At 51.3% G+C, this 25,530-nt stretch overlaps 1 protein-coding gene across 3 annotated transcripts; it reads right to left on the reverse strand.

Moving 5' to 3' along the window:
* On the reverse strand, window positions 1-25,477 carry BACE1 (beta-secretase 1). Of its 3 annotated transcripts, XM_021102012.2 has the most exons (10): window positions 14,036-14,070; window positions 11,199-12,303; window positions 10,249-10,337; window positions 8,678-8,894; window positions 8,052-8,189; window positions 6,951-7,085; window positions 5,677-5,778; window positions 5,169-5,318; window positions 4,753-4,924; window positions 1-4,105 (listed from the first exon to the last, which is right to left on the reverse strand). In XM_021102012.2, exons 2-10 carry the CDS (start codon window positions 11,226-11,228, stop codon window positions 3,864-3,866), a joined length of 1,275 nt encoding a protein of 424 aa, XP_020957671.1. In that variant the 5' UTR covers window positions 11,229-12,303; window positions 14,036-14,070; the 3' UTR covers window positions 1-3,863.
* Window positions 25,478-25,530: the final 53 nt, after the last annotated feature.

Here is a 25,530-nt window from a genome sequence, read left to right on the forward strand (position 1 = left end):
TTTGGCTTTTCATTGAATATTTTACTGTGTTAACACTCATTATTTGTACATAGACATTAGGTTTACAGAATATTCTGTTTGACATCAGCAAAATTCACAGTCCAAGAATAACAACACAACCGGGTCCCATTTCCCCCCATGCCGCCCACAAACTTCTGGCCACCCTACTTCCTGGGTAGTCATCTCTTTAGAAACTAGCACAACCCACAGGTCTTTCCTGGGCCAAGCCATCCCTTTCCATCACCGACTTGGCTTCGGCTCAAGCTCTGACAGACCAACCTTGTGAAGTCCTCACCTCTGCCCCTTCACCTCTGACCTCCCAGTCCAGCTCTCCCCCTTTCCCCTAAGGTTAAGGCAGTTGGTTCACAACCAAGTTGTGTGGTGACCTTGGGTGAGTTCCAGGCAGGCACTGGGGTGGAGGAGATGTCTGTGCAAAATTACTTTCAGAGTGATCTTGGGATAGGTGTTTGAGTTTTTGAAGTAAGAACGCTGTGGGGGACATGTTTCGTGTCCTGGGAAAATGGAAACAAAAGCGATACAAAGAAGGGAGGTTGGAGTTCAAGTTTCTGAGTCATTTGTTCTGTGGATAGCTTTCTCGAACTAGACAGATCATTTTTCCATCTCTGCTTATTGAGCCCTTCCGGTTTCTAGGTTTATGCCTAGAAAAGCTTTGTTTCTCTTAGAGCTTTGAATCTTTTCCTGTCCTTTTATCTTTACTCCTAAAAGAAATGGCTTCAGCTCCCTTCTGTTGTAGAATGAAACACATAAAAATTAAGTGTTAATAGAAGAATTAGCTCCAAGGGAAGGATATGATTATATTACCAACAGGTGAATTTCTCCCATTCTGGGACCTGGAAATGCTTACTGGCACTAGCAGTACATTTCAGGGTAGCAAAGGCTTTCCTTTCTGATCCCAAAATCCTCTCCTCTCTGTTTTTGTTACTCTCTGCCTTCTTTGTCTTTCATCCTTACCTGTCAGCTCGTGCCCATACTCTTTATCTTCCTTGCCCAAGTTTATTGACTGGCATCAGTGTAAGAAGCTGGACTTCCTGGGATCTCCTTGGCATCTTGTAGGGTGATTAAATGGCCTGAGTCCTTCCCATTGTAGAGGTCAGAGGACCCACCTTCTTTGGTTAATGAAATATTAATGTCTCCAGTTTGGTAGCTGTCATGAACAGGGAATGCGGCAAAATGGAAGACCAGCTTTTTTGTTCTTTCCATTTGAGGGGGGATCCTTTTTTATCTTAAAATCTTAAGGTTTTATCTCCCCTCAATTTTCCGGCAGCCTCTGGGCCACGTGCAGTATTTGTCAGGATTCCATGGAAATTTAGAAATTAGAAATGGGCATAAAGAGTATTCCGTTTCTTTTCCACAGATCTTTGACACCAAAGGAGTAAAGAGGAAAAAGGAGGGAGCGGGACGCTTAACTGCTTCCTGGTGGAAGCCCCTGGAAAGCCAGCTATGGCAGGACAGTGGTGGAGGGTGTGCATGGGAGCTGGGCCTCGTCACTCTTTTCTCTTTCTTGTTCAGGATTCTTGTTCCAAAAGTGGCACTTGAGTTTTGGCCACCCTTGTTCTCCCTTTTCCCTCTGTCCACTGCCTGCACTACTAAAAGCTGTGCAGACCCATGGGGAAGGCCCTGATGCAGTGAGTAGAGATGGGACAGTCCTTTTTCTGGAGTAGAATTTAAAAATAGAAATGTATAATACATATTTTTACAAGCAAGAAGCTGTTGCGAAGATTTTTTTTTTTTACACTTTAGAGTTCATGGTTTCAGGGTAGAGAGGAAGAAACTGTAAAAAGAAAAATAAGTACAAATTTTCTCTTTTAAACTAAAAAATTAAGACAATGAGATTCACTAATGAAGGGGTTGGGTTTTATGCCCTGGAAAGAGCAGGGGGGAAAAGCCAGTTTTCCCCAACATGGGTCAAGATTATAAAGCAGAATGTGGCATTTTCAATTCATGGTAGCAATTCTGGAAGCGTATTTACACAGTAAGTTCCAAGCTGGAAGTGGACAGTCCCCAGTCTTCCTGTCAGTCTTTGTGGTTATGGGTGTTCCCAGTCAGCCAAAGCAGCACCAAGTGCAGTGGGAATGAAGAAGACTCGGATTTTAAAAAAAGTGACTCAGTATTCTTATTTTATTGGTTTATGGCTTGTGGGCAGCTGGCTAAGGCCAGGATCTCCAGAGGCCCCTCTTGTGTTTCCCTTTCCCTCTTCAGGTAATTCCACCCTCTGCAGTTCCCGTACCTGGAAGCAGTGTGTTGACTAGATAGGAATAGGATCCAGTGGAATAGTGAGAAAATTCAGCTCTTCCCACTAACACTGGTAGCACAGTCGACTGGGTTAGAACTGATAGGGAGGAAATGAACTTGGTCCCACTATCTAGCCCAAGAACCAGCCTGGGTACCCACGTACTGCTTGGAGTGGAGAGTAAAGAGCAAGATGGGGGCAAACGATGGCCTCTATCAAGGGGCTCTTGTGATGAAGGAAAGCAGGAAGCCCTGAGGCTGTCATCCTTTCTCCATGCAGCCTTGATACTAAAGGCCATGATGCTGGAGTCAGAGAGCCCTGGTATAATACTAGTGTCACTGCAGGTTGCTAAGCCAAATAAACGAGGCAGACCTTAAACAGGGTGCGAAGGCAGTGAATCTGCTCTGTATTATGTCAGAATCTTACTATTACTTCCATCTGAACAGGAAGTTATCCAGGCAGGGGTATAGAGCATCACCTCTATACCTGTTGAATGAATCTTCAGGATTCTGCTTTCAAGGATTAGATAGGAGAGATTTCCTATCTCTTCTTCTTAGCACCTCAGCTGCAAAGCTCCGGAGGAATAGCGCTTTGGGGAAGGGGTGAACACGTAACCAGGAAGACAAAGCACAGCCCTGTTAGGTTTGCTCTATGCCAGCTGCTTTCCCATAGGGCACCTGGGCTTCTGGGGCTGGGGATGTTTCAGGGCCACCTATCATGTGTAGAGTAGAGGGTTCACGTAGAGACAAGGAATTAGGTAAAAATTCATTTGTTAAATGGGAATTTTGATGGGCACTTTCCCTTTAAAAGAGATAAAAAGAGCTTTTTGGCTAAAGCCCTTCTTCTCATCACACTTTTGGTTGGGCTGCATCCACAGAAAAGAAGACATTGGGAAGCAACCCATCTTCTAAGATGGGGTTCTAGCTTGGAGATGGAGTCTAAAACTGGGACTGGCGAGCTGTCATGTTTCAGCCTTCCCTGGCTTTGATCCCAGCTGTTCCCTGTCTTTGCACCCCCTCTCCTTCTTGTCTAACCACCCCCATTTGTACAAATTATTTGTACAAATTATTTTTAAATTATTTTTTAATTCAAGAAGCAGTCTTTGCACCAATGTTAGGCTTGTCTATACAGTCCCTATGTCTCAAGCAAGGAGCAAACTGTGCATCCGTCCCTGCTGACCGTGGCCAGCAGGGAAACAAGATTGGCCCTTTCTCTGCCAACGTACTGCAGAGATGCACACTGGGTCACCTGGGTGTGATGCCACTCCTGGAACTAAGGAAAGAAGAATACTTTGGGTTGGAGAATCTAAAGGGATGGTGGGCAAAGGTTCAGGGCCGAAGTTTCAAGCAGCAGAATTTCCCAACTCAAGTTGGAGGTGACCAAGAGTATTCCCGCCACCAGAGCGCTTCTTCCCTCTCCTGTCTCCTACAGGTGCAGTCCCTGTAACCCACCTTGCCAGCTCTTCTTTTCTGTCAAGGCAGAGGCATTTGGTGGGTGGGTGAGGGTCTTGAGGTGCTCTGGCCACAAGTGCCATCTCTGTCTCCTACTTGTGACCAAAGTGAACCACCGGATGTGGTCCAGGGGAATCTCTCTTTTCTGCCCATAGACCTCCTCACTTCAGCAGGGAGATGTCGTCAGCAAAGTCATCGTGCTGATGGCGCAGGCAGCGGAGGCAGCGCCACTGGCACACCATGAGGCAGAGTGGCAGCATGAAGAGGGCGCAGATGGCAGCCATGACATAGGCTATGGTCATGAGGGTTGATTCATCTGTCTGTGGGATGTTGTAGCCACAGTCTTCCATGTCCGGGGTGACAAAAGGGCCTTCCACTGCTGCTGTCCTGAACTCATCGTGCACTGGAGAAAGGAAATGTGAACAGGCAGTGCTCACTGTCACAGAGCAGTTTGGATTACACACCAAAAAGAACACCCTGATAGGCCTTGAAACCAGCCCTTGAGGCTGTAGAATCTCCCTCCTTGGAGGTATTTAGGAGCGGGACAGAAAACCATTGCTAGCGGAGGCATGGCTCTCCTCTCAGGTCACTGGGAGCAACACCTCTTTCCTGTTTACTTGCCTAAATGATGCCTAAATGTCAGTCATTCTAAGTTGACCGGCCCACATATACCTAGTAAATTCACTTGCTGCTGTGGAAATTCAGTTGTAAGACCCTGCCAGTAGCATTCAAACTTGGCACACGGCCGCTGACAGGGTCCTAAAGGCTAGGCCTGCTGCCCCTGTATCTCGAGCTTCCCCAGGTGCTGAGGCAGCTCTTGCTGTTCTGGGTCTCCAGCAGAGGCTGCCAGTCCAGACTGGCGTCCCATGCCAGGTGATAGGAAAAAAGCACAAGTGCTGATACAAGGTTGTACACAGTATGCAGACCCTGGCTTGAGGCAGCTGTTACCCCATCAGTCCCTCCCAGACTGACAGGGGCCTGTGTACCCTAACTGCTGGACAGGAGGAATATGGATAGACGGGCCCCACCCCTCATCCCTGGCGCTCTTACCATGGCAGGCGCTGACCGCAAAGCCAATTCGTTTCCGGGCCCGATCAAAGACAACGTAGAAGCCTTCCATGATAACAGCTCCCATGACAGTGCCTGTGGATGACTGTGAGATGGCGAACTTGTAGCAGTCGTCTTGGGACGTGGCCACATCTTCTACTGGCCGCAGATATTGCTAAGGAAAAGCCATCTGAGAGTGAGAGAATGTCATCCTCCGTGCTGCGCCCCATCTCTGCCCTCAGGCTGCCCTTCCCTTGCTGCCCCTGAGCTCCGAGGGGTTGGTTTTTCTAAGAGCCCTTTACCACTGGACCCTCATCCCTTTTGTCTTCCAAGTTCTGGGAAGCCATACCTGCTCACCATCTCCCTGCATATACTCAGTTCTCCTCCTGGGATCCCACCGCTTGAGGCTGGGGACGTACCTGTGGAAGGATGGTGATGCGGAAGGACTGATTGGTGACTTCCCCCATTAGGTAGAGTGAGATGACTGGGAAAATGTTCCAAGGGGTGGTGCCTGCTTGCCAGCACACCAGCTGTTCCCCTAACCAGAAACCATCTGGGAACTTCTCCGTCTGTGTTGGTAAGAAAGGGATAACGATGAGGAAATAGCCTCTTTCACCATCTCGCCTCCCGCATTTTCAGATCACACTTACTAAGCCCTTTACTCACTTTTCCATGAAATATCCAAACTGGGGAAAGGTAAGCCAAAATGCAAAGATTAAAGGAGGAGAGGGGAGAGTAAGGCCAAAACTTTGGACCAGGGAATTGTGTGCTGAGCAAACGGAGGCCCATAGAAGAGAACCGTTTTTGAGAGATCTAAGTAGAGGAATCTGAGGGTAGGTATCTTGGCTGTTGTGGAGGAGTGTGACTGTCACAGACTTCCTGTGACACTGTGTCATCTCTTGTACCCCTGTCCTTAGTCCCACTGACCGAGGAGGCTGCCTTGATGGATTTGACGGCAGCTTCAAACACTTTCTTGGGCAAACGAAGGTTGGTGGTGCCACTGTCGACAATGCTCTTGTCGTAGTTGTACTAAAAGGGAGAGAAAGGCTTAGAATATCAAAAGGCTTCTTTTTGTTTCTGTTTTTGGTTTGTGGCATATGGAAGTTCCCAGGCTAGGGGTCGAACCTATACCACAGCTTACGGCAACGCCGGATCCTTAACCCACTGAACAAGGCCAGGAATCGAAACCACATCCTCACGATGCTAGTTGTGTGTGTAACCCACTGAGCCACAACGTTAATTCCCTCAAAAGCTTTTTTGATGTCAGGCTCTGGCCATGACTGGAGGGGTGAGTCTGCTCAAGGTCCTCCCTGGGTTGACATCCTGGCTTTGCCACTTCTTAGGTGGATCTCCTTGGGCAAGTTACTTAACATCTGTGCCTCAGTTTCTTCATATTTCAAATGAGGATAATAATAGTACCTACCTCAAAGAGTTATTATAATAATAAATTAATAAAATTGATTAAATTGATTAAATAAATTAATATATTTGAAGGGCTTAGAATGTGCCCTTGCACATAGGAAGCATTCTGTAAATGTTAACTCTTATTATCTTTGGGTGGTAGGCATTCTCCAAATCTTGAAAATAAAAATATCTCATGTAATGCTTTTACCTTTTCATAATACATTTTTATCTGTTCTAATTTAACATATGTTAAGAATCTAGGTAGGGAAGACCCAAATAGTTTAACTACCATTTATTGGGTACTGTGCTGGGATAAACACTTTATTCACTTTCTCTGCTTTTACCACAATCCTTGGAAAAGCTGTTTACTTCTGTTTTGCGGATGAGGAAACTGAAACACAACATAGTCACTTGCCTGAGGGCACATAGCTAGTCAATGGCAGAGCTGGAAACCCAGGCCTTTCAGAATCCAAAGCCAGGCTCTTCATCATGTCACAGTGCCTTGCAGACGACTTGCCCAAGGTCATAATGCAGGGCAGTGGTTGGAGTCCAGACGGGCTTTTTCCCTTACCAGACCTAAGCCTCACGGCCCCTGGGAAAGTGCCCCGCCAGTCCCTAGCCCTAAACCTCAGGTCCCGAAGTGGGACCATTAAGCTCCTGACTGATGCAGGCTCAGCCCCCAGCCCTTCTGCAGGTCCTGCACCTTTGCCTCATCCTCCCAGTCTCAGAGCTCAGGGTCTGGCCTCTCGCTCTGCTGCCTCCCCCTAACCTCTCCGGCTTCCCCTGGGTTTTATTACCTCCTTGCAGTCCATTTTCAGATCCTGTCCATTGATCTCCACCCGCACAATGATCACCTCATAATACCACTCCCGCCGGATGGGTGTGTACCAGAGGCTGCCCGTGTACAGCGAGTGGTCGATACCCCCGATGATCTAGAGGGAAAAAGAGACAGTACCCAGGTCCCGACACAGAAGGACACCAAGTCATCCAGAGGGCGAGCAGTAGGATCAGGGATTCCTGCGGTGGCAAGGCCCTCTGCAGATCCCCTTTCTCATCGTCCTGCTTCTAATCAAATCGTGTTCTTTTTTTGGTCCTTTTTTTTTTAGGGCTGCACCCGCAGCATATGGAAGGTCCCAAGCTAGGGGTTGAATAGGAGCTACAACCGCCGGCCTACACCACAGCCACAGCAACACCAGATCCGAGCCATGACCTACACTATAGCTCATGGCAGTGCTGCATCCTTAACCCACTGAACCAGGCCAGGGATCGAACCCACTTCCTCATGGATATTGGTCAGGTTCATCACCACTGAGCCACGACAGGAACTCCTCAAATCATGTTCTGAAGTGATCTTTCTTAAATGTGTTAAGGATGTGTTCAGGGGAAGAGGCTTTTCAAGATTTTAAATTAACTTGTTTCAGAATCACACAGCCCTTGATAAAGTAATTTAAACCTAAACTGGCACAATAAATGTTGAGTGAATGATAATTTGCTTCTATTATATGTTTTATTTTCGCTGCTTGTTGAAGATAGAGAACCATTCACCAGTTGTCCTACTTAATTAATAAATAGACTTTTAAACTCCTCGTATCTCTGCCTCCTGATCATCAGACTGAATAATCTTGATTTGAGAGGTCTTAACTTCATTTCCTTTGAAATTTTCTTAATCATCTGTCATCCTTTCCAAGGTTACCATCCATTGGCACCTCACATCCTTTCTGGAATAATGCAAAGAAGAAAAGGATGGAAAAAGAGTGGAGGTGGGGAACTCAAAAAAGCTTTCTCTTGATTCTCTTAGGGGAGCCCACAGCTTTGGGGGAGGCTGAGAGGGCGGGAGGCAGAGGGTCCTCTCTTCTCTGCCCCGTGCCAGGGCCTCCCCTTTCCTCCGACCTACTCACCATGCTCCCACCAACCGAGGCCAGCACTTCCGACTGGTTGAGGGGGAAGCCGGCGCCGCAGAGCTGCAGGGAGAAGAGGTTGGGCACGTGGGTCTGCTTTACCAGGGAATCAAAGAACGGCTCCAAGGAGTCGTCGGGCTGGGACAGAGAGAGACAAGGAGTGAGTCCTCGCACAGGAGGCCTTCATGAGAAGAGGAATGGAGGGCAAAGCAAGATGGGGGGGATGTTCCTCGGGAAAGACCATCTCGAGGTCCTGAGGTTTGGTGGGGGGAGGGATGGCAAGACACACTGGCAATGCAAACAGCAAAGATCTATAGGATCCCGATCCCTATACACTCAACCTGATTCAGAGTTACGGGGCCCTTCATTCTTAAAGATCTCAGAGTCAGTAGAAAACACAGCCTGGTCCTCTACCTATCACACTGTCTTTCGCCATAGTTCTGCCCTCTGTGGGGATGAAATTCAGACTGCCACCCACCCTATCCCCCTGTGAAGCATCCCTTTAAACTGATTTGTTTCCCTCCCTTCATCAGCTCCCTCCCCTCCTCTCTCCCAACTCCATCCCTGTGTAGCATGCAGAGTGCAACGTGCAGACAGTTTTCGGGGCCAGGCCTTGTTCTGCTCACCCTGGCGATCTCCGCGTAGGCCAGCCCCAGGATGCCCTCCCAGTTGGAGCCATTGATGAAGAACTTGTCTGACTCAGTGATGGCAGCAATGTTGGCCCGCACAGTGACGTTGGGGCCGTGGGGGATGCTCACCAGGTCGGTGCCCAGCTCCCCCTCCCACTTGCCCTGGGTGTAGGGCACATACACACCCTTCCGGAGGTCCCGGTATGTGCTGGACCTGTGGAGAGGAGGCAGAGATCTATGGCTACACAACCACAACTGGTGCAGGGATCCAGCATCGAACCCACTCCCGGATGCCTCATCGCACCTCACGGACATCTACACAAGATGCTGTCAGGCTGCTCAATAGAACATCCATAGATCTTTTACCCAGAGCAGGTCAGCTAACCTTGCAGGCAGATGCGGGGGGATATCCCTGGGGCTCGCTCTCCTGTGTCCATAGCTTGTATTCCTAGATCTAGATCTGGAGCTCAGGCCCTGGCAGAACAAGCCTAGGCTTTGTGTATTGTGCCTGCGGCTGCTGAGGGTACATCTAGGGAGCCTCTCCCCACCCCCCCCCCCCCGGCCTTATCACACTCTCAAAGAAAAGGAGCCATTGACTCTTTTGCTGCCTTGGGACTCAGTGGTACCATCTGAGTGGTAGAGGTGGGTGAATGTGGAACCTCTTTGGCAAGTTCTTCCAAAGAAGGGGTTTGCGCAAGCATCTCAGGGCAACTGAGATGTACTTGGATGAAACATGCTCATCAACATGTCTCTGCCGCCCGTGTTGAATCAGGCCATTGACCAGGGCTTGTGCGTGAGTGATGGGGACAGTGGCGGGACACAGACCAGGAGCTGGAATGGATTCCCTGACCCTAAGCAAGCCCTACTCCCTGACTGCTTTCTTTAGATGGGGAATTAATGGGGAAAGGGGAATAAGAAGAGCTAAGAGGATGGCTTTGGCGTCTGCCTTGAGGTCCTAGGGTGGGACGCCAGCCTCTACTCACAGGTTTTCACACACAAATAATGCTTCCATCCTCCCCGCCACCGGGTTAGCTAAGTCCAGCTGCTGCAACTCTGAGAGGCGCAGGGAGGCATCTCACTTTTGGTTGCTGACACTGGCCAGGCAGTGGGGCTGAGGAAGGCTCTCGCTTCCTTGGAATGTGTGAAGCCCCTGAGAATAGCGCCCGGACACTGCAGCCTGCTCAGCTCAGACTTAGGCAGTCGTGTCAGAAAGTGGAGAGCTGCTGAAGGGGTGCAGGATGGAGCCCCTGTGCACAGGAAGGAGACCCTGAGATCCCCCTGGGAGCTTGGGGCTGCTCTCCCTACCCCCAGCCCCGAAGCTCCCCCATCTCAGAAGAGAAGCATTTCTGGCTGCCTGTCAACTAGCCCTTCCTCACAGTTTACCACCTCGCCCCCCACCCTACCCTGGCCCAGCCCCTCCACTCCTCTCCCATCACTGTCGCCTTCTTTGCCCTTCCTCTTCCCGGGAGGAAGGAAGGCTGCGAGGACCTGGACCTTCTCCCTGCAGCCCCTCCCCTGCCTGACCCTTCTTGGCCTGGCTCCTCGGGTAGGGCTCTCCCAGCACTCACAGCTGCCTCTGGTAGTAGCGATGCAGGAAAGGGTGGGGGGCAGCCCCCACAGCAAAGTTACTGCTGCCTGTGTCCACCAGGATGTTGAGCTGTCGAAGAAAGGGGGGAGAAGGACGTTACGACAGGAGGCCTGGACTCACTCCCCTCACTGTCCCCTCCACCCCCACCCCGGCCCCCTGGTCTCCCTTTGGAGGATCCAGGATGAAGCTTCTGGACGCAGGACTAGACAGGCTGGCCTCTGCTAGTACCATGACTGCAGACAGAACATGGGGTCCTATGACCTCCTCAGCATGGCCTCAGAAACCCTGCATCTGCTCAGTCTTCTCTGCAGATTTGGAACCGTTTCTATGTCAGGAGAGCCTCATCACTCCTTGTGTGCGTGTCTCCATTGCTGTTTCTCTCTGCCGTCGGCTGCCTGTGCTCCCTCTGACGGGTCCAGTCCGGCTGCAGAGCTAAGTCCTTCCCTCTGGTTCTCTAGGAAGCACATCGCCGGCAGGCAGCCCGGCTCCAGCTCAGAGATGAGCTATTCTAGGAGCTGGCGCTGGCGAGGGGCACTGTGGGGACCAGGATGGCACGTTGGGGCCCACGTGTTCCTGACCCTGCCTGCCAGAATGTGGCTTCCCACTGTCTTGGAGGTGACACAGACCTCTGAGTCCCACTGTCAGAAAGAGTGGGAGCAGGCGCCCCATATGTGGTCCTGGTGAGACGCCAGCTCGGCAGGGCCCTGGTTTTGGCTCAGTGAAGACAGACAGGTGTGTCTCGCTGTGCCTCACTGAGCTGCCCGTCCTCCTTCTCTTCTGCCTTGTCCCCCTTCCTTCCGAGATGACCTGACCCCTCTGCAGTCAGTCCGGAGCCATTTTTGATGCCTCCTACCTCCTCACAGGCACAAAGGAAAGGCTCACAGTAATCCGGAAACCGAATCCTCTCTGGCCGACTTGCTGTGTCCTCACCTCAGCTTCTCCCGACCTGCATTTTTGCATCCCCTCTCCTCCGTGAGTGAAGTCAGCTGACCTCCGCTTTGGTGCAGGTTCTGACGTGTCACCTTGGGCAGGTCACTGTGCTTCTCTGGCTTTCTGTTTCCTCCTTCCCGCTCTGAGTGGTCCTCTGTGGCTTGGCTGACTGCACCTCCCCACACCGCCCCCCAGAGATGCCTCCCCACTGTGGCCCAGGCCTCTACCTCTGCCTCCTCCTGCCTTCCCAGCCCCCTGCTCCTGGCCGGCTTCCCATTTCCCTCCCTGGCCTCTGCCCCTACCTCTCCCCACCGTCCCTCTCCCTGGTCTCTTAGCAGCCACCAGCCCCAGATGCTGTGCTTGCAGAGAGAATCAATAGAGCTGGAGGCACAGCAGTTCAGATTTCAATCAACCAGGTTAATGATTAAAAAGCCTTCTTCACCCACCACCTCCCCAGGATCACCTCCCCCACCTGCCAGGACTCTGGTCCCAGCACCAGGGCTGGACTCGCATTTATAGGGATCCCTGCTGTCACTGGACCCCAAAGAAAGAGGGTCTCTTCCACAATGCTGGTGCCTGCGGCGATGCAGGGGGACGACCTGGAGTGTGTGCACCTGGCCAGCTCTAGGAAAATCCAACCCCCTTTGACGCTGGAATGGGCCTTTATCTGGGGGCTCTGGGTCTAGGCTCCTTCCTCTTACGCCTCTCTTTCCTGCGGGGGGAGGAGCCTTCTCTGCAGGCCACTCCCTCCCCTGCCCAAGGCCTTCACACTTGGTGCCCTTCCAGTCCCAGCCTCTCTCCTTACCTGAGGAAGGTCTCCTCGCTCCACCTCCAAGGGGCTCAAGCCCCGGAAGGAAGGGCCCCCTCCAATCCCGTCCCCCCCCCCACCCCCAAATCCCCAGGAATTCAGGCCACCACTTCTCTTTCTGTCTTTACAGAGAAAAAGGGAAACCAACATGAACAGTTACCATTTCCTCCTGTTTGCTTGCCCTCTGCACTGTGATCCTGCTTCTGAGAGGTGATTTTGATCCTGTCCTCCGAACAATTCCATCGAGAGCCCCCTGGGTGACTTTGGGCGGCCTCTCCCCTTCCCACTAAGGGTGGCCTGGGAGAGGAGTTTGTGTACAGCCAAACTTGGCAGATGCCCTTCCCTCTTACCTCATCCATCAAGGGCATCAGATGGACCCCCCCACCTGCAACCACCCCCCACCTCCCACAACCATCATTCTACAAGCCTGCGCTGTGACTGTCCTGCCACCCAGCGGTCCCTCCTGGCTCAGGAGGACTTCTGCCTGGGCTTGGGCACCAATTCCCTCCTCCTTCTCAGGTCCCCTGCCCTATTCATTATCCCTTTCCCTCTGGTAGATGCCACCCCACCCCATCCCCACCCCCAAATCTGGAGTCTTCCTATTGGCATTTACAAATGCTTGTCTCTTCATTAAAAAAAAAGAAAAAAAAAGTTCTTTAATCTCACATCCGCCTCCAGCTACCCTCTCTCTCCTCTCCCTTCACAACCAAAGTTCTCAGCCAAGCTGTCTTCACTTCTTCACCTCCTACTCATTCCTCAACCCATCCTAAAACTGAGTTTCGTCTCCATCCCTCCCTCCACTCTAAAACAGCCCTTACTACAGTTACCGATGATTTCATGTCACCAAATACAAAAGACAAATGTCATATCCTCATCTTATTTCTCTAGAGCATTCAACGCTGCTGACCCCGCCCTCCTGGGAACACTCTTCCCTGTCATCCAATCTGAGGTTTCCACCCACCTCTCCGATCACATCTTCTGTTTACTCTGCAGGCTCACTTCTCCAGGCTCGGCTTTGGCCCTCTTCCTCTCCCGCTCTACTCTCTCCCTGAGCCATCTCATCCACGGCACTGGCTGCAATTATCCCCTATGTCCTGATGACCCCTGAGCTTATAGCTCTAGCCCCTTGCTTGCCTTTGAACTGCCTCAAAGACACTTCAAATTCAAGAAGTCCACAGCTGACCTTACCTGGTCCTGCCCATCTGTGTTTCCTGATATGTTGCCTATGTTAGTCACCTCCATCTGTTTCAGAAGTCAGCAACTTTGGAGGCATCTCAACACCTTCCTGTTCTTTACATCTCTATCCAAGGCATCCGTGAGTCCTGTCCAATTAACCCTTTTTTTTTGGTCTTTTTAGGGCCGCACCTGCGGCATATGGACGTTCCCAGGCTAGGGGTCCAATTGGAGCTGTAGCTGCCAGCCAACACCACAGCGATGCCAGATCTGAGCCGTGTCTGCAACCTACACCACAGCTCACAGCAACGCCGGATCCTTAACCCACTGAGCGAGGCCAGGGATTGAACCCGCATCCTCATGGATGCTGGTTGGGTTGGTTAACCACTGAGCCATGACAGGAACTCCCAATTAACCATCTTAAAAGCCTCTGAATGTGTTCACTTCTTACCATCTTCTTTGCCACACCTGGCCAAATTATCATCATTTCATCCCATTATCACAATAGCTTCTCTACTGGTCTTGGCACACCCATGCTTGACCTCTCTAAATGTTTCTGCACTGTGGCTAGAATGGTGTTTTCAGAGTGCAGATGTGACTTTGTTACCCGCTTGTGGCAATGGCCTCCCTTTGCTATGATAATAACGACTTAAAGATTTTAACATTTCCTGTAGGGCCCTTCATGATGTAGCCCTGCCTACACACCCAGCCTAGTTTATCCAGCTTAGCCCTCTGCCCACCAGCCACACAGCCTCATTTCAGGCCCTCCAAGCAGCTATGGTCTCTCCCCCAAAGGCGAGGGTCACTTACTCGGCCTGGACCATCCTCCTTGCCACTTGCAGTTTTGTCTACTCACCTATCATCCTTCAGTCTGAGTTCAAAAGGGACTTCCTAAGGGAAAAAGACCAGGTCATATTCTCTTATTAAAATGTTTCCTTGGGACTTGTTCCTCTAATGTCACACTGAATCTCAACTCCTCTTCTATATAATTAAAAACAAAACAGAGGGAGTTCCCATGGTGGCTCACTGGAAATGAATCTGACTAGCAACCACGAGGACACAGGTTCGATCCCTGGCCTCGCTCAGTGGGTTAAGGATCTGGTGTTGCTGTGCATTGTGGTGTAGGTCGCAGAGGCAGCTTGAATCCTGCATTGCTGTGGCTGTGGTGTAGGCAGGCAGCTGCAGCTCTGATTAGAATCCAGGCCTGGAAGCTTCCATATGCCATGGGTTTGGCCTTCAAAAGACAAAACAAACAAACACACAAACCCATTGTGTCCCTAGTGGGTAATGCAGTGCCTGGCAATAAGTATTTCTTGAATTAATGAATGGTTAAAGGCAAGAAAAGGGGAAGGAGCTAATCTACCCCTTTTTGGGGGTGAGGGAGGAATCTCTCAGTGGTCCCCAAACTGTGGGTTGTAGGTGTGGCTCTAGCTCAAACCTGCCTTCCTCTCACCAGGCCCCTGTCTTACTTCTCTCTCATCCCAGGGGACCAGGCCAACTCAGAAGTCTTGGTAGCACCTGCCTTTAGGTGCCCAGGGGGCTGCAGCGTGGGGTCAGGGCTAGGTCAGTGCCAATCACTTAACAAACAAATGCTCCTCTGGGGGCTTCTTGGGAAATGCTAACAAGCCCCACAGGGAAGGGCGCACCTGCCCCTTTCACTCTGCAGGCAAGGCTCCCCTGCACCTTTCAGCCAGAGATCTTGGGTGATGAGGTAGGTGTGGAGCTGGTGAGGAAGTTCAGGGCAAGCTCTTCATTCCCCAGTCCCACCTGTCTTGAGCCCAGCTCTCACTAGCAGATGGAAGTAGCTCAGATTCTTCCGGATAAAAAGAGCCTTCAGGAGTCATCAGTCCATTAGCTCTTTCAATTCTGGAAGATCTCTGGTTCTTAGGATCCACAACCTTTCTTGGCAGCCTAAGCCAGGGTCTCACCACTTCTGCACACCTCTGGGAGGGAGCTTTAATTCCAATTCTTCCCATGAAAGAGAAGCCTGTTTTCTTCTGTAAGTGCCCCAGAGTTTATGAGGAAAGAGCCCTTACGCTCTCATATCACAAGCCTTTTAGCTGAAGCTGAGACATAGGGGCCTTTCTCCCATATTAAAGAGGAGGAAACTGAGACCAAGTGTGGAGAAGAACTTGACCTTTCTTATACATAAGCCACAAAGCGAGGACAAGGGTCTCTTGGTTCTGACCAACCCCCAAGTCTCTCTTTCCTCTCCTTGACCTTCCCAGGTCTCCTGTTTGGAAAGGAAATACATGGTAGCTTGTTGCATGAATGAAGCACACCTCCCCGAACCCAAGGCCCTTGTGGGATTCCCTCCACACCGACTCTGGGCTTGGTCAAGGGGACATCAGCCAAAGGAGGAAAGCAGAGACTTGGTAAGTGATTGTGCAGCGGGGGCACTGGGCTCATGGAACGTGGGCCCAAGATTGTATGTAAGGAGGCTGTGTTGCCTTCTTGAGGATGAAAGACTTAAGGAAAGAGAGGTGCAACAGCCCAGCTTAGTCTAGCCCCCCGATGACCCACCAGCTGCACGTAGCCACATGTGGACCCAGGTAAGACTTGCAGAATCCACAGAATCCTGAGACATACAGTGGCTCTTGTTTCCAGCTGCCCAGTTTTGGAGTAGCTTCATACCATGCACCCAATAACTGATACACAACTATCTCAATTAAATCTGGAGATCCTTGACTTTGGGGGCACCTAACCTCCCATAGGTCGACTCCAAACACCCACCTCTTGTCACTTTCCCCCTCTCTTACCATGCTTCTCATCAAGTGTCTCTGCAGCACAGTGATCTCTGCAGGTGCTCTTTCCTTTGTCTGAGACATTCTCTCCCTGTTTTGTCTAACTTCTTTTTATTTATTATTATTATTATTTTTTGGTCTTTTTTAGGGCCACACCCAAGGCATATGGAAGTTCCCAAGCTAGGGGTCGTAACGGAGCTATAGCTGCCGGCCTACGCCACAGTCACAGCGATGTGGGATCTGAACCTCATCTGCGACCTACACCACAGTCCATGGCAATGGTGGATCTTTAATCCACTGAGTGACGCTAGGGATCGAACCCTCATCCTTGTGGATACTAGTCGGGTTTGTAACTGCTGAGCCACAATGGGAACTCCCTTTTGTCTAACTTCTGTTCAACTTCAAGTCACAGTTGAAACACCCTTTCTCCCAAAGCTCTCACCCTGATGCTCCAGCTAAGATGAGGGGCCCCCTCTTGCAGTTCCTCGAGAACACCTGCTGCTTTGGTGACCACTCACTCGACTTGAAATCATTTATCCAAAGCTGTTCCACACACTACAAGTTCCACAAGGGTAGGGAGTAAGTTTCTGTGCTTCTTCTTCTCTCACCCAGCCCTCAGTGGGTGCTCCTTAACAGTTTTTTTTTTTTTTTCTTTTAAACTGACAATAATTGCCTCATTTGCTGCAGGTCCCGTAACTCTACAGGCTCTTGCCATTAAATCTCAGCCCCAGGGTCCTTGCAGGGGTGATTTTCAATCCGGCGCTGCGCCTGGTGACAGTGACGCCCACCACGCCCACTGAATAGCCGCCCAGGTTCTTAGAGCAGTGGGAGTGACTTCAGGACCCGCTGGTCCTGGAACCTTCTGAATCATCTGCTTCCCTGAGTGGACATTCCCAGACCTGAGCCTGCCGCAGGTGAAGAAAAGGGAGCAAAGGACACGAGGATCCTCAGCTCAGCAGCAGGGGTGGCTGAGGGCCAGTGGAGCTCACAGCTCCTGCCTCCAACTGAGTCTGGCAATTGGGGCCCATCCAGGCTCCTCCCGTCTTGACCAAATCAGCTACCTCGATGGACATACTCCTTCCCAGATATAGCCTCTGCTTCCACTTTGCTCTCCAGCCTGAAGCTGGCAATACTTGGGAGCAAGCCGTCTCCCTGGTGCCACTTAACCCACCTTGGGCTATTTTTTTTTAAGGAATCCCAAGGTGGCTGGGTCACCTCAAACCTTATCTAGCATACCCTTCCCCCTTTTTAGAGAGGATGCTCCATTTCCCCCTTCCTCAAACCCAGTTCCACTAATGTTTATTGGTGCTTCCTATTCATGTGATGATGGATACATGTCTGTTCTCTCTCTCTCTCTCTTTTTTTTTTTTTTTTTTGTTGCACCTGTGGCATGTGGAATTTCTTGGACCAGGGATGGAACTCTTGCCACAGCAGCCACCTGGGCCACTGCAGATAACGCCAGATCCTTAATCTGCTGTGCTACAAGGGAACTCCATGTGTTTGTTCTTAAAGAACACATCTAAGACAATGGTTTGTAAGGTTTTTTTTTCTTTCTTTTTACAGCTACACCTGCGGCATATGGAGGTTCCCAGCCTAGGGGTTGAATTGGAGGTACAGCTGCCAGCCTACATCGCAGCCACAGCAATGCTCCTTAGCCCACTGAGAGAGACCAGGGATTGAACCTGCATCTCCACGGACACTATATTGGGTTCTTAACCCACTGAGCCACAATGGTAACTCCTTTAAGCTTTTTTTTTTTTTTTTTTTTTTTTTAAAGCGGCAGAACCCTTTTCCAATATCATGCAGGATCCCCATGTACTAGAGAGAAAAAAGCAGAGATGTTCTGCTTGAATGTGAGGTTTTACTTCCTCTGTCTCCATCCTCTCCCCAGAGTGACTTTTCAGGTGTCTCTTTAGCACCTTCAGCCTCCATGGAACCCACCTGGGAAACCCTGCACTAACCCTATCGCAGCCACTGCTACTTGCTTTTCATTGTCAGACAGCAAGTCCTTCCTGTTGTCTAACCTCGTCCCACCCACAGGTTTCAGGGCTGTGATGGTTGCTGAGTCTGTCCTCAGGTGAGAATAAGCCCACTTTCCCCCGTGGCGCCCGGTCATGTTCAGCACATAGGCCTGTTGGCTTGGGCCCTTGGGAGATGCAGGGTTCACTCCTCATGCTGTTTGGTGAACACTCCACAGGTGCTGGAGTCCAACAACTAGGGGGGGTTCACCAACCCCGAGAGGCCGGTCAAGGGGACATCCAGCCTGGATACAGTGGGGCTACAGTGGCCAACAGACAGGGTAGCCACAGGGCCCATCTTCCCAGGGGAAGCCCAGGGCAGCTCTAGGACCAGGAAAGCAGACTGTTTCAGAACTGCCCACTGCCCAGGCCCCCAGGCGAGACGGCTCCCAGCAGATAGACAAGTTGGTCGTCAGGTAGGAGGCCTTTCTAGAGACATGTTTCTCTTGGATTTTCAACCAAAGTGTTCCGCTTAGCTCTTTACTAGAACTAGCCTAGAAGGGGTCCAGACCGTCTGCCTCAGTGAGAGGACACAGTCTTTCCACAGAGCCTCCCATGCCCCGCTCAACTCTTTCTTTCCTGGCTGGGAGAGGTGGAGGAAGAGAAAGCAGTGAAAGGACAGCCTGGGAAATGGGAGTTCCCATTGTGGCTCAGTGGGTTAAAAACCCAGCTAGTATCCATGAGGATGCAGATTCAATCCCTGGCCTGGTTCAGTGGGTCAAGGATCCAGTGTTGCTGTGAGCTGAGGCGTAGTTTGCCAATGTGGCCTGGATCACGAGTTGCGGTGGCTGTGGCATAGCCTGCCAGCTGTAGCTCCGATTAGACCCCTAGCCCGGGAAACTTTCTTATGCCTCCGGTGCAGCCATAAAAAGAAAAAAAGGAAAACAAACAGATAAAAATTCAGCCTGGGAGTCCCAGCAAAAACCTATGTGCAACCAAAGCCCAACCCCAGAGAAATGGGATCCTGCCAGCTTTGTCTAATGTAGAGGGTGGCTCTTTAAGTTCAATGGTCTTTGACCTTTTAATACCAGAACTCAATCAATCAATCAAACAAAAAAAACCCAGAATTCTACTGCAAGTCAACAAAAGTTGACCTCTTCTGGGAGGGCTGGGAGATTTAGGAGCAGGTGGGTCAGGGGAGGGGCTGGCGATGAGAAGGTGGAAGGTACAGAGTCTTAACTTTCTCCTAACCTCTCCCCCACCCTTGGGGTCCCTTTACAGAACCCCATGGATCGAAGTATGAAGCCCAACCTAGGGAAGGGGGTCAGGAAAACCACTTGGCGTCATCATGGGTTTTGAGATCTCGAATCCTGAGTTTTCTACTTCTCTGAGCATTTTCTTTTGTTCCCTTGATCCCTAGTCTAAGACCCAATGTTTCTTTCCTCACCGTTTTCCTCTTCTCTCTCCATTCTCTCAAAGCACAAGTCCAACTTGGCTTCCACAACCACCTCTCTGCAGGTGACTCCTGGCTCTACCTGCCCACTCCCAGCTTCTCTCCTGGTTTCCAGATCCCCATTCTCAGCTGGCTGCTGAATACATCCACAAGAACTGCCCCCTGGGCATCTCAAGGTCAACCAACATAATCCCAGAATGCTGGAAAAAACCAAGTGTTTGGGCTTGGAATCCAAAGACCTGGATTTGAACCCCAGCTCTGTTCTTCCCTGGTTGAGTAACCTAATCTCTCTGAGCCTCAGTTTCCCCCTCCCCCAAATGGACATGCTAGTACCTTGCCTTTGTAATTAACATGGAATACAAAACACGGAGTTTTGGTAAACCACTGTTACGCTTGAAAACTTGTTCCTCTTGCTGTGTACCCTGATGCAAACACAGTCAGAGAGGCTAAAAGGAGGGGGACCTCTTCTCTTCCCTCTCCCCCACCGGAGGCGGGGAGCACCTGCTTGCACTGACAGGTCCATGCTGGCTCTCTGAGGACCCCCAGCTCCTTTATATCTCCTTCCAGGCCCTTGTGTCCTAATAGAGATCCTCGTCTCAGACTCTAGACCATCCAAGTTATCCTCCACCCTGGAGTGGTTTTCCTCAAACCAAAATTACACTAGACCATGTCTCTGCTGCCTTCAGCATGAAACCCCACCCCCTCTCAGCCTCACAGCCTCCCCATCACAACTTCCAGCTTCTTACAGAGCTCATGTCTCCCTCTATGAAGTTTCTCTCCCCAACTACTCTCCAAATAGCAAAGCTTTCTCATCTTTCTAGGCCATATTCAAATGCTACCTTTCCCAGCAAGCTTTTCCTAACACCCTGTCAGGAGTAGCTGCTTCTTTCTTTATACTCTCAAGACTGTGTTCTATTTGTGCCAAATGCATTTGGTCCTGTAGGATATGTGGGCATTTACATGTCTGTGTCTCACACCAAATCATGAGCTCTCCGAGGGCCAAGACTCTGATATTATTTTTCTCTTTTGCACACAGTAGGTGCGCCGCAAATATTTGGTAAACTGAAGATTGACCGTCACCTGATATTAATGCTAGGAATTAAATCATTAGGCTGTGTTTGGATGGTGATGCTCGTACAGTTACAACAAGATGACACCCTTTCATTCAAGTGAAGAGAGTGAAAATGCTTCTTCCAAGAGCTTCAGTTCTGCACTGACAATGGCCCATCAACATTTCTATCTAGATGCCTCACACTTCATTTATTCATCCGCACCACACTTTTTAGGCGCGTGTTCTGAGCCTGGCGCGGTCATGGATATTAGCTAAAGACCAATAAGTAAGACACTGCAAAATAATTAATTAATTTAAAAAGACATTGTCCTCAAGAGCTTGGTGTTTCATGAGGGAAACAAACACAAAATCAGGGACATGTTCTGCTCAGGGTAGTGAGGGAGACGTGACTAGGGAGGTGTCAGGAGAATGGGAGCGGGATCTTGGATAAACTCTTTTTTCTCCCAAAGACACACAAATAGATGCTATGGCAGAGCAGGGAGGTCAAAGGCGAGACAGGGTCACCCTGGCCAACTGGCCAATTACTTAACCTCTCAGTCCCCTTATTTTCTGCTAGAACTTTCGAATGGTAAGACCTTTGTATATACTGCAGGAATTACTGTAAAGAACAAACTAATCTATACATAATATATTTTAAAACTTTTATAAACTGTAGCCATAAATAAAGTATATATTTGTACCTCTGTACCGCTAAACCATGCCCTTCTGCCAACTCTGTCACAAATGATCTTGTCAGCTTCTACATCATTTCAAGATCAGAATCTTGAAATCATCTTTGACACCTTCCTCCCCTCCTTCAAACCAGTGTCACCAAGTCTGGTCCACCTTCCTTGTACTGTTCCTTGCATCCCGGTTTTCCCTCCCTTTTTCAACAAATCACAACGTCCTTGTTATAGTGCTCCAGGCCTGGCTGTTTGTGACAGAACCTCCCGCTGCCCGCATCTCTCAGTTCCATTCTAAAATTCAGATGTCTCTTCCCTAAAGATTGCTTTTTTTTTTTTTTTTTTTTTTTGGTCTTTTTGCCATTTCTTGGGCCTCTCCCTCGGCATATGGAGTTTCCCAGGCTAGGGGTCTAATTGGAGCTGTAGCTGCCAGCCTACGCCAGAGCCACAGCAATGCGGGAGCCGAGCCATGTCTGCAGCCTACACCACAGCTCACGGCAACGCCGGATCCTTAACCCACTGAGCAAGGCCAGGGATTGAACCTGCAACCTCATGGTTCCTAGTCGGATTTGTTAACCACTGTGCCACGACAGGAACTTCAAGATTGCTTTCTCTATGACATTCCTCTGCATGAATAAATTCAATTTCCCCCTTATTTCTGCAGACCAAAGTCCAAACCTTAGAGTTGACAGTGAAAGGCTTCTGGCCATCTGGCGCTATCTTTTTACCCAAACCTGTAACATTAACTGGCCTGGGTTTCTCACTGTCTCCTGAACAAGCATGAGTAAGGCCAAACACACCTAACTCGCTCTCTCATACACCATGTCCTCACTTGGTCTCAGGGGATGGGGTGGGGAGGAAAGGACAGACCAGTGACATGCAATCACAGTTGGATGGGACCTTTCTCCCCTGGGACTGGCCTCGCCCCTCCTATCCATCTTCCAGCACATCTCCAGGAAGCCTTCCTTGATTTCACCTCCTTTAGGACACCTATGCAATCACTTACTGTACTCTAGAGGAGTGCTTCTCCAACTTGAGATGCTGACCTAGGAGGTGTGGGGATAGGGTGGGGGTGGCGCCAGAGAGTTTATATTTCTTTTTTCTTTTTTTGGTTGCGCCTGCGGTCTGCAGAAGTTCCCAGGCCAGAGATTGGACCCTCGCCACAGTAGTGACAACACTGGATCCTTAACTGCTGGACCATCAGGAAATTCCAGATAATTTACATTTCTAACTGGCTCTGATGACAAGGGTCTGGGGACCTCACTTTGAGTACCACTGCCATAGATTACCTTGTATAAGGACTCCTACTTTCACTTCCATCTAAGCTCTTCAGGGCAGAAGACATTGCTCCCTGTCTCTTTGTGGATCAGTCCCCCCAAACCCAGCAATTGATTGCCTGGCATATAGAAAGAGCCCCCCAAGTTTCACTGTTACATTCAGGGTACTTCCACGTTCTCATCTGGTGCTTACCACAACCCCACTGGGTCAGGAGAAAGGACATCCTTTCTGCAGATGGCTGGGGGCGGCATCAAAGTCACCATAGCGTGCAAACTGGCTGGCCTTGGCTCGCTTCTGAGCCATCTACAGCCACAGTGGCTCTAACTGCAGTCTCCCTGGCTTCTTGGGTTCATGCTGAACTTAACTTTCCCCTTCCCCTAGGAAGGAGCTTCTTGGGTTCATGCTGAACTTAACTTTCCCCTTCTCCTAGGAAGGAGCTAAATTTACTGGGCAATTCCTTCTGTCAATTTCTGTCCTGGAGGATATGCGCATTATCTCAAGGGTCCCCCATGGACATGTTTATGTGTAAAACACGGAGGCTCAGGACACCCAAGTTCTTCTATTTCCTTGAAGGGCACAGCAGGGGCAGAAGTGGCCAGACAAGTTAGGAGAAAGTAACTTCCATTTCCTGGAGGTCAAGTATGTGTCTGGTTGCCTGTTCCAGGCACTTTCGCCTACATCATTTCAGTTAATCCTCACGATAACCTTGCTAAGGAGATCTTATTTCACCCATTTTAAAGCCATGGCAATCGCCTCAGAGGGGTGGTATAATTTTCCCAGAGCCACACAGCTGGGAAAAGGAAAAGGTGTGGGTTATGGAGCTGGAATTTCTACTCTGTCTGATCCCAAAGCCCTTGTTGGTCCCATAGCCCAGTCCTGTGTCCATGTCACAGGGTCTATGCATGCTTCGCAGGGCACATCTCTAGCAGAAAGGGGAGGGGGATCCAGGTCCCCACAGCCTCCTACTCCCTGACAACAGCTGGCATCCTGTTGGCTCAGCCTGCTAGAGGCCTGGATTCCGGCTCTGTCCCACAGGTTCAAGACTGTTTATAATGCACAGACAAGAGGAGGGGCAAGGGGGGGAGACACAGCCTTGGATTGGCCAGGAGGAGGGAGGTAGGCCTGGGTAGCAGGGACCTAGGAATGCCTGCTTCCGTCAGGAAATTGGGAGGCAGGGGTTTGCATTTCTCCCAGATCCAGTGTAAGCGCAGTTTAAAAGACCAGGGAAGTGTGGTCGTTCCCTCTGCCCAGAAACACACTCCCACCTTCACAGACCCTCCCAAGGACAAGCCTCCCGGACACAGACCTGGGGGGTGGGGGGGGGTGGCTCCGAGATGTGCAGGATCAGAGTCAAGGTGACACCAGCACACACCCGTGCCCAGCTCACCCACGGAGGAATCAAACGCTCACAGAGGTCAGTCATAGCACCCCATGGAGGGCTGCTCATGGGCACACTCCTACCCGGCCAGAGGCGCAGAGGGTGCAGCCTCCAGCAGCCACCTTGGCGGTAGCTTGGAGCACTGTCAGGAAGGATGGGGGGAGCCGGCAGGCAGTGTTATCGCCATCACTGCTACCCCCCCACCCCCCAGCACCTATCAGCTCACGGAAGGAGTCTCTTGCTTAGAAGGGGGCTCTGGTCCTCTGCTCTATTCGCTGTATGACCTGTCCTTTACCCCAGGCTCGGTTCAGTCCCCTTGGGCCAGGGCTCTGGGAGGCATCAGGTGGGGGAAGGGCTGGAGTGCTGGATGCAAAGAAAGGGGGAGGAGGAAGGAGGAAGGAGGGGCTGGGGAAGGCAAGAGTCGGCCCAGGGCTTCTGGGCTAGAGTGGAGGTCATGAGCAACAGAAACCTCACTTCGCTGTCCTGTGGCAGCCCGGTCAGAGGGGGGAAAAGGGGCTGATCCAACTCGTGCCAGGATTCCCTGGTCCTCAAGACGCTGGGAACCATGGTTAGAACCCCAGATGCTAGGACTGGCTGACAGATCCCGAGCGGTGGGGTTGGGAGAGCCAGTTGGCCTGGGCTGCCACCTGTTCACAGCGCCCCTGTGGTTGGGACTCTTCCCCAGATCAGGCTCCCAACCCTGACGTGTTTCTCTAGCCCCAAATCCTTCAGGAAGGGTGGGTGTGTAAGGCTGGGAATGCAGGGAGGGAGGCAAGGGCTCTGAGGGGAAGGGAAATGGGAGAGGGGTGCAGGGGCTGACGCTGAGGCTGACTGCTGCCAACGTGATTCCAGAGGACAGGTTTGGAAGAGGGTCCCTCCAGCCCGCACCGTGCAGCCCATTTTAGCAGGAGCCAGCATGCTGCATCCCCAGCCAGTCTCCCCACGGCTCCTGCAGGAGGGAGGTGGGACTGGCCCGGTGACCTTACCGTCTGTGGGGGGCTGCCCACGGTCATCTCCACGTAGTAGCCCTGACCGGACTTGCCCCTCAGGTTGTCCACCATCTCCACAAAGTTGCCCTTCCGGCTGGACTCCTCAGGCTCCTCGTCAGTCTCCCGGGGCAGCCTTAGCCCCAGGGGTGCCCCCCCAAGGCCGCTTCGCAGGGGTAGCCGGATGCCAGGCTGGGGGCTGTGGGCAGGCAGCACCCCGGAGCCCATCCATAGCAGGAGCCAGGGCAGCGCTTGGGCCATGGTAGGCCCTGGCATTGGGGCGCCCTGGGCTCCCTGCGGCCCCGTGTCCGTCCCTAGGGTCTGTCCCAAACTCTGGGTGCTGGAGGTGGCTTCTCAGGGAAATGAGCTGTGAGGCATCAGGGCTCCAGAGCCTCCAGGCCCCTTCACCAGCCCCGGTCCAGGCGGTGGGTGGCAGGCAGGAGAGATCCACAGAGAGAGAGAAGGGGAGGAGACGGATCCGAGCCCGGCTACATCTGGCCGGCGGTCCAGCCTCAGCAGAGGTCTGGGAGAGGACGGTCCGGGCCCCCCGGGGGGCTGGGAGGGGCGGGCATGGCAGGTCGGAGGCTGTTTTCCTGGTCCACTTGGTGAGGCGGCAGCAGGGGAAGAGGCAGGGGCTCCGGTCTCCTATGGTGGTGGTGGTGGTGGCGTTTGCTGGTCAGGCCACCATAATCCCGCTCCCAGCTTCCAGGCAGGCTGGGGAGGCGGAAAGACTTGTGGCGGCGGCTGTCAAAGCCAAAGGGTTTTTGCTTTTCCCTGGGATCGCTGGGAAGTGTAGTCTTCCCATGGCGGGCAGCCCGGC

This window comes from Sus scrofa, chromosome 9, assembly GCF_054392235.1.
Source record: "Sus scrofa isolate SSC_HxYL_T2T_F1_AM1 chromosome 9, Sscrofa_HxYL_maternal_Yorkshire_Landrace_v2.0, whole genome shotgun sequence".
In the NCBI taxonomy this organism is placed as follows: Eukaryota; Metazoa; Chordata; class Mammalia; order Artiodactyla; family Suidae; genus Sus; species Sus scrofa.

Bases quoted from the DNA above. Each gene is read 5' to 3' on its own strand.
- BACE1 (XM_021102012.2), bottom strand. From the start codon at position 11,228: ATGCAAAAATGCAGGTCGGGAGAAGCTGAG. The intron at 7,086-8,051 runs GTGAGTAGGTCG...TTTTCCCTCTAG, and splicing joins CCTCGGTTGGTGGGAGCATG to ATCATCGGGGGTATCGACCA. The intron at 5,319-5,676 runs GTCAGTGGGACT...TTACCAACACAG, and splicing joins CCATCAAGGCAGCCTCCTCG to ACGGAGAAGTTCCCAGATGG.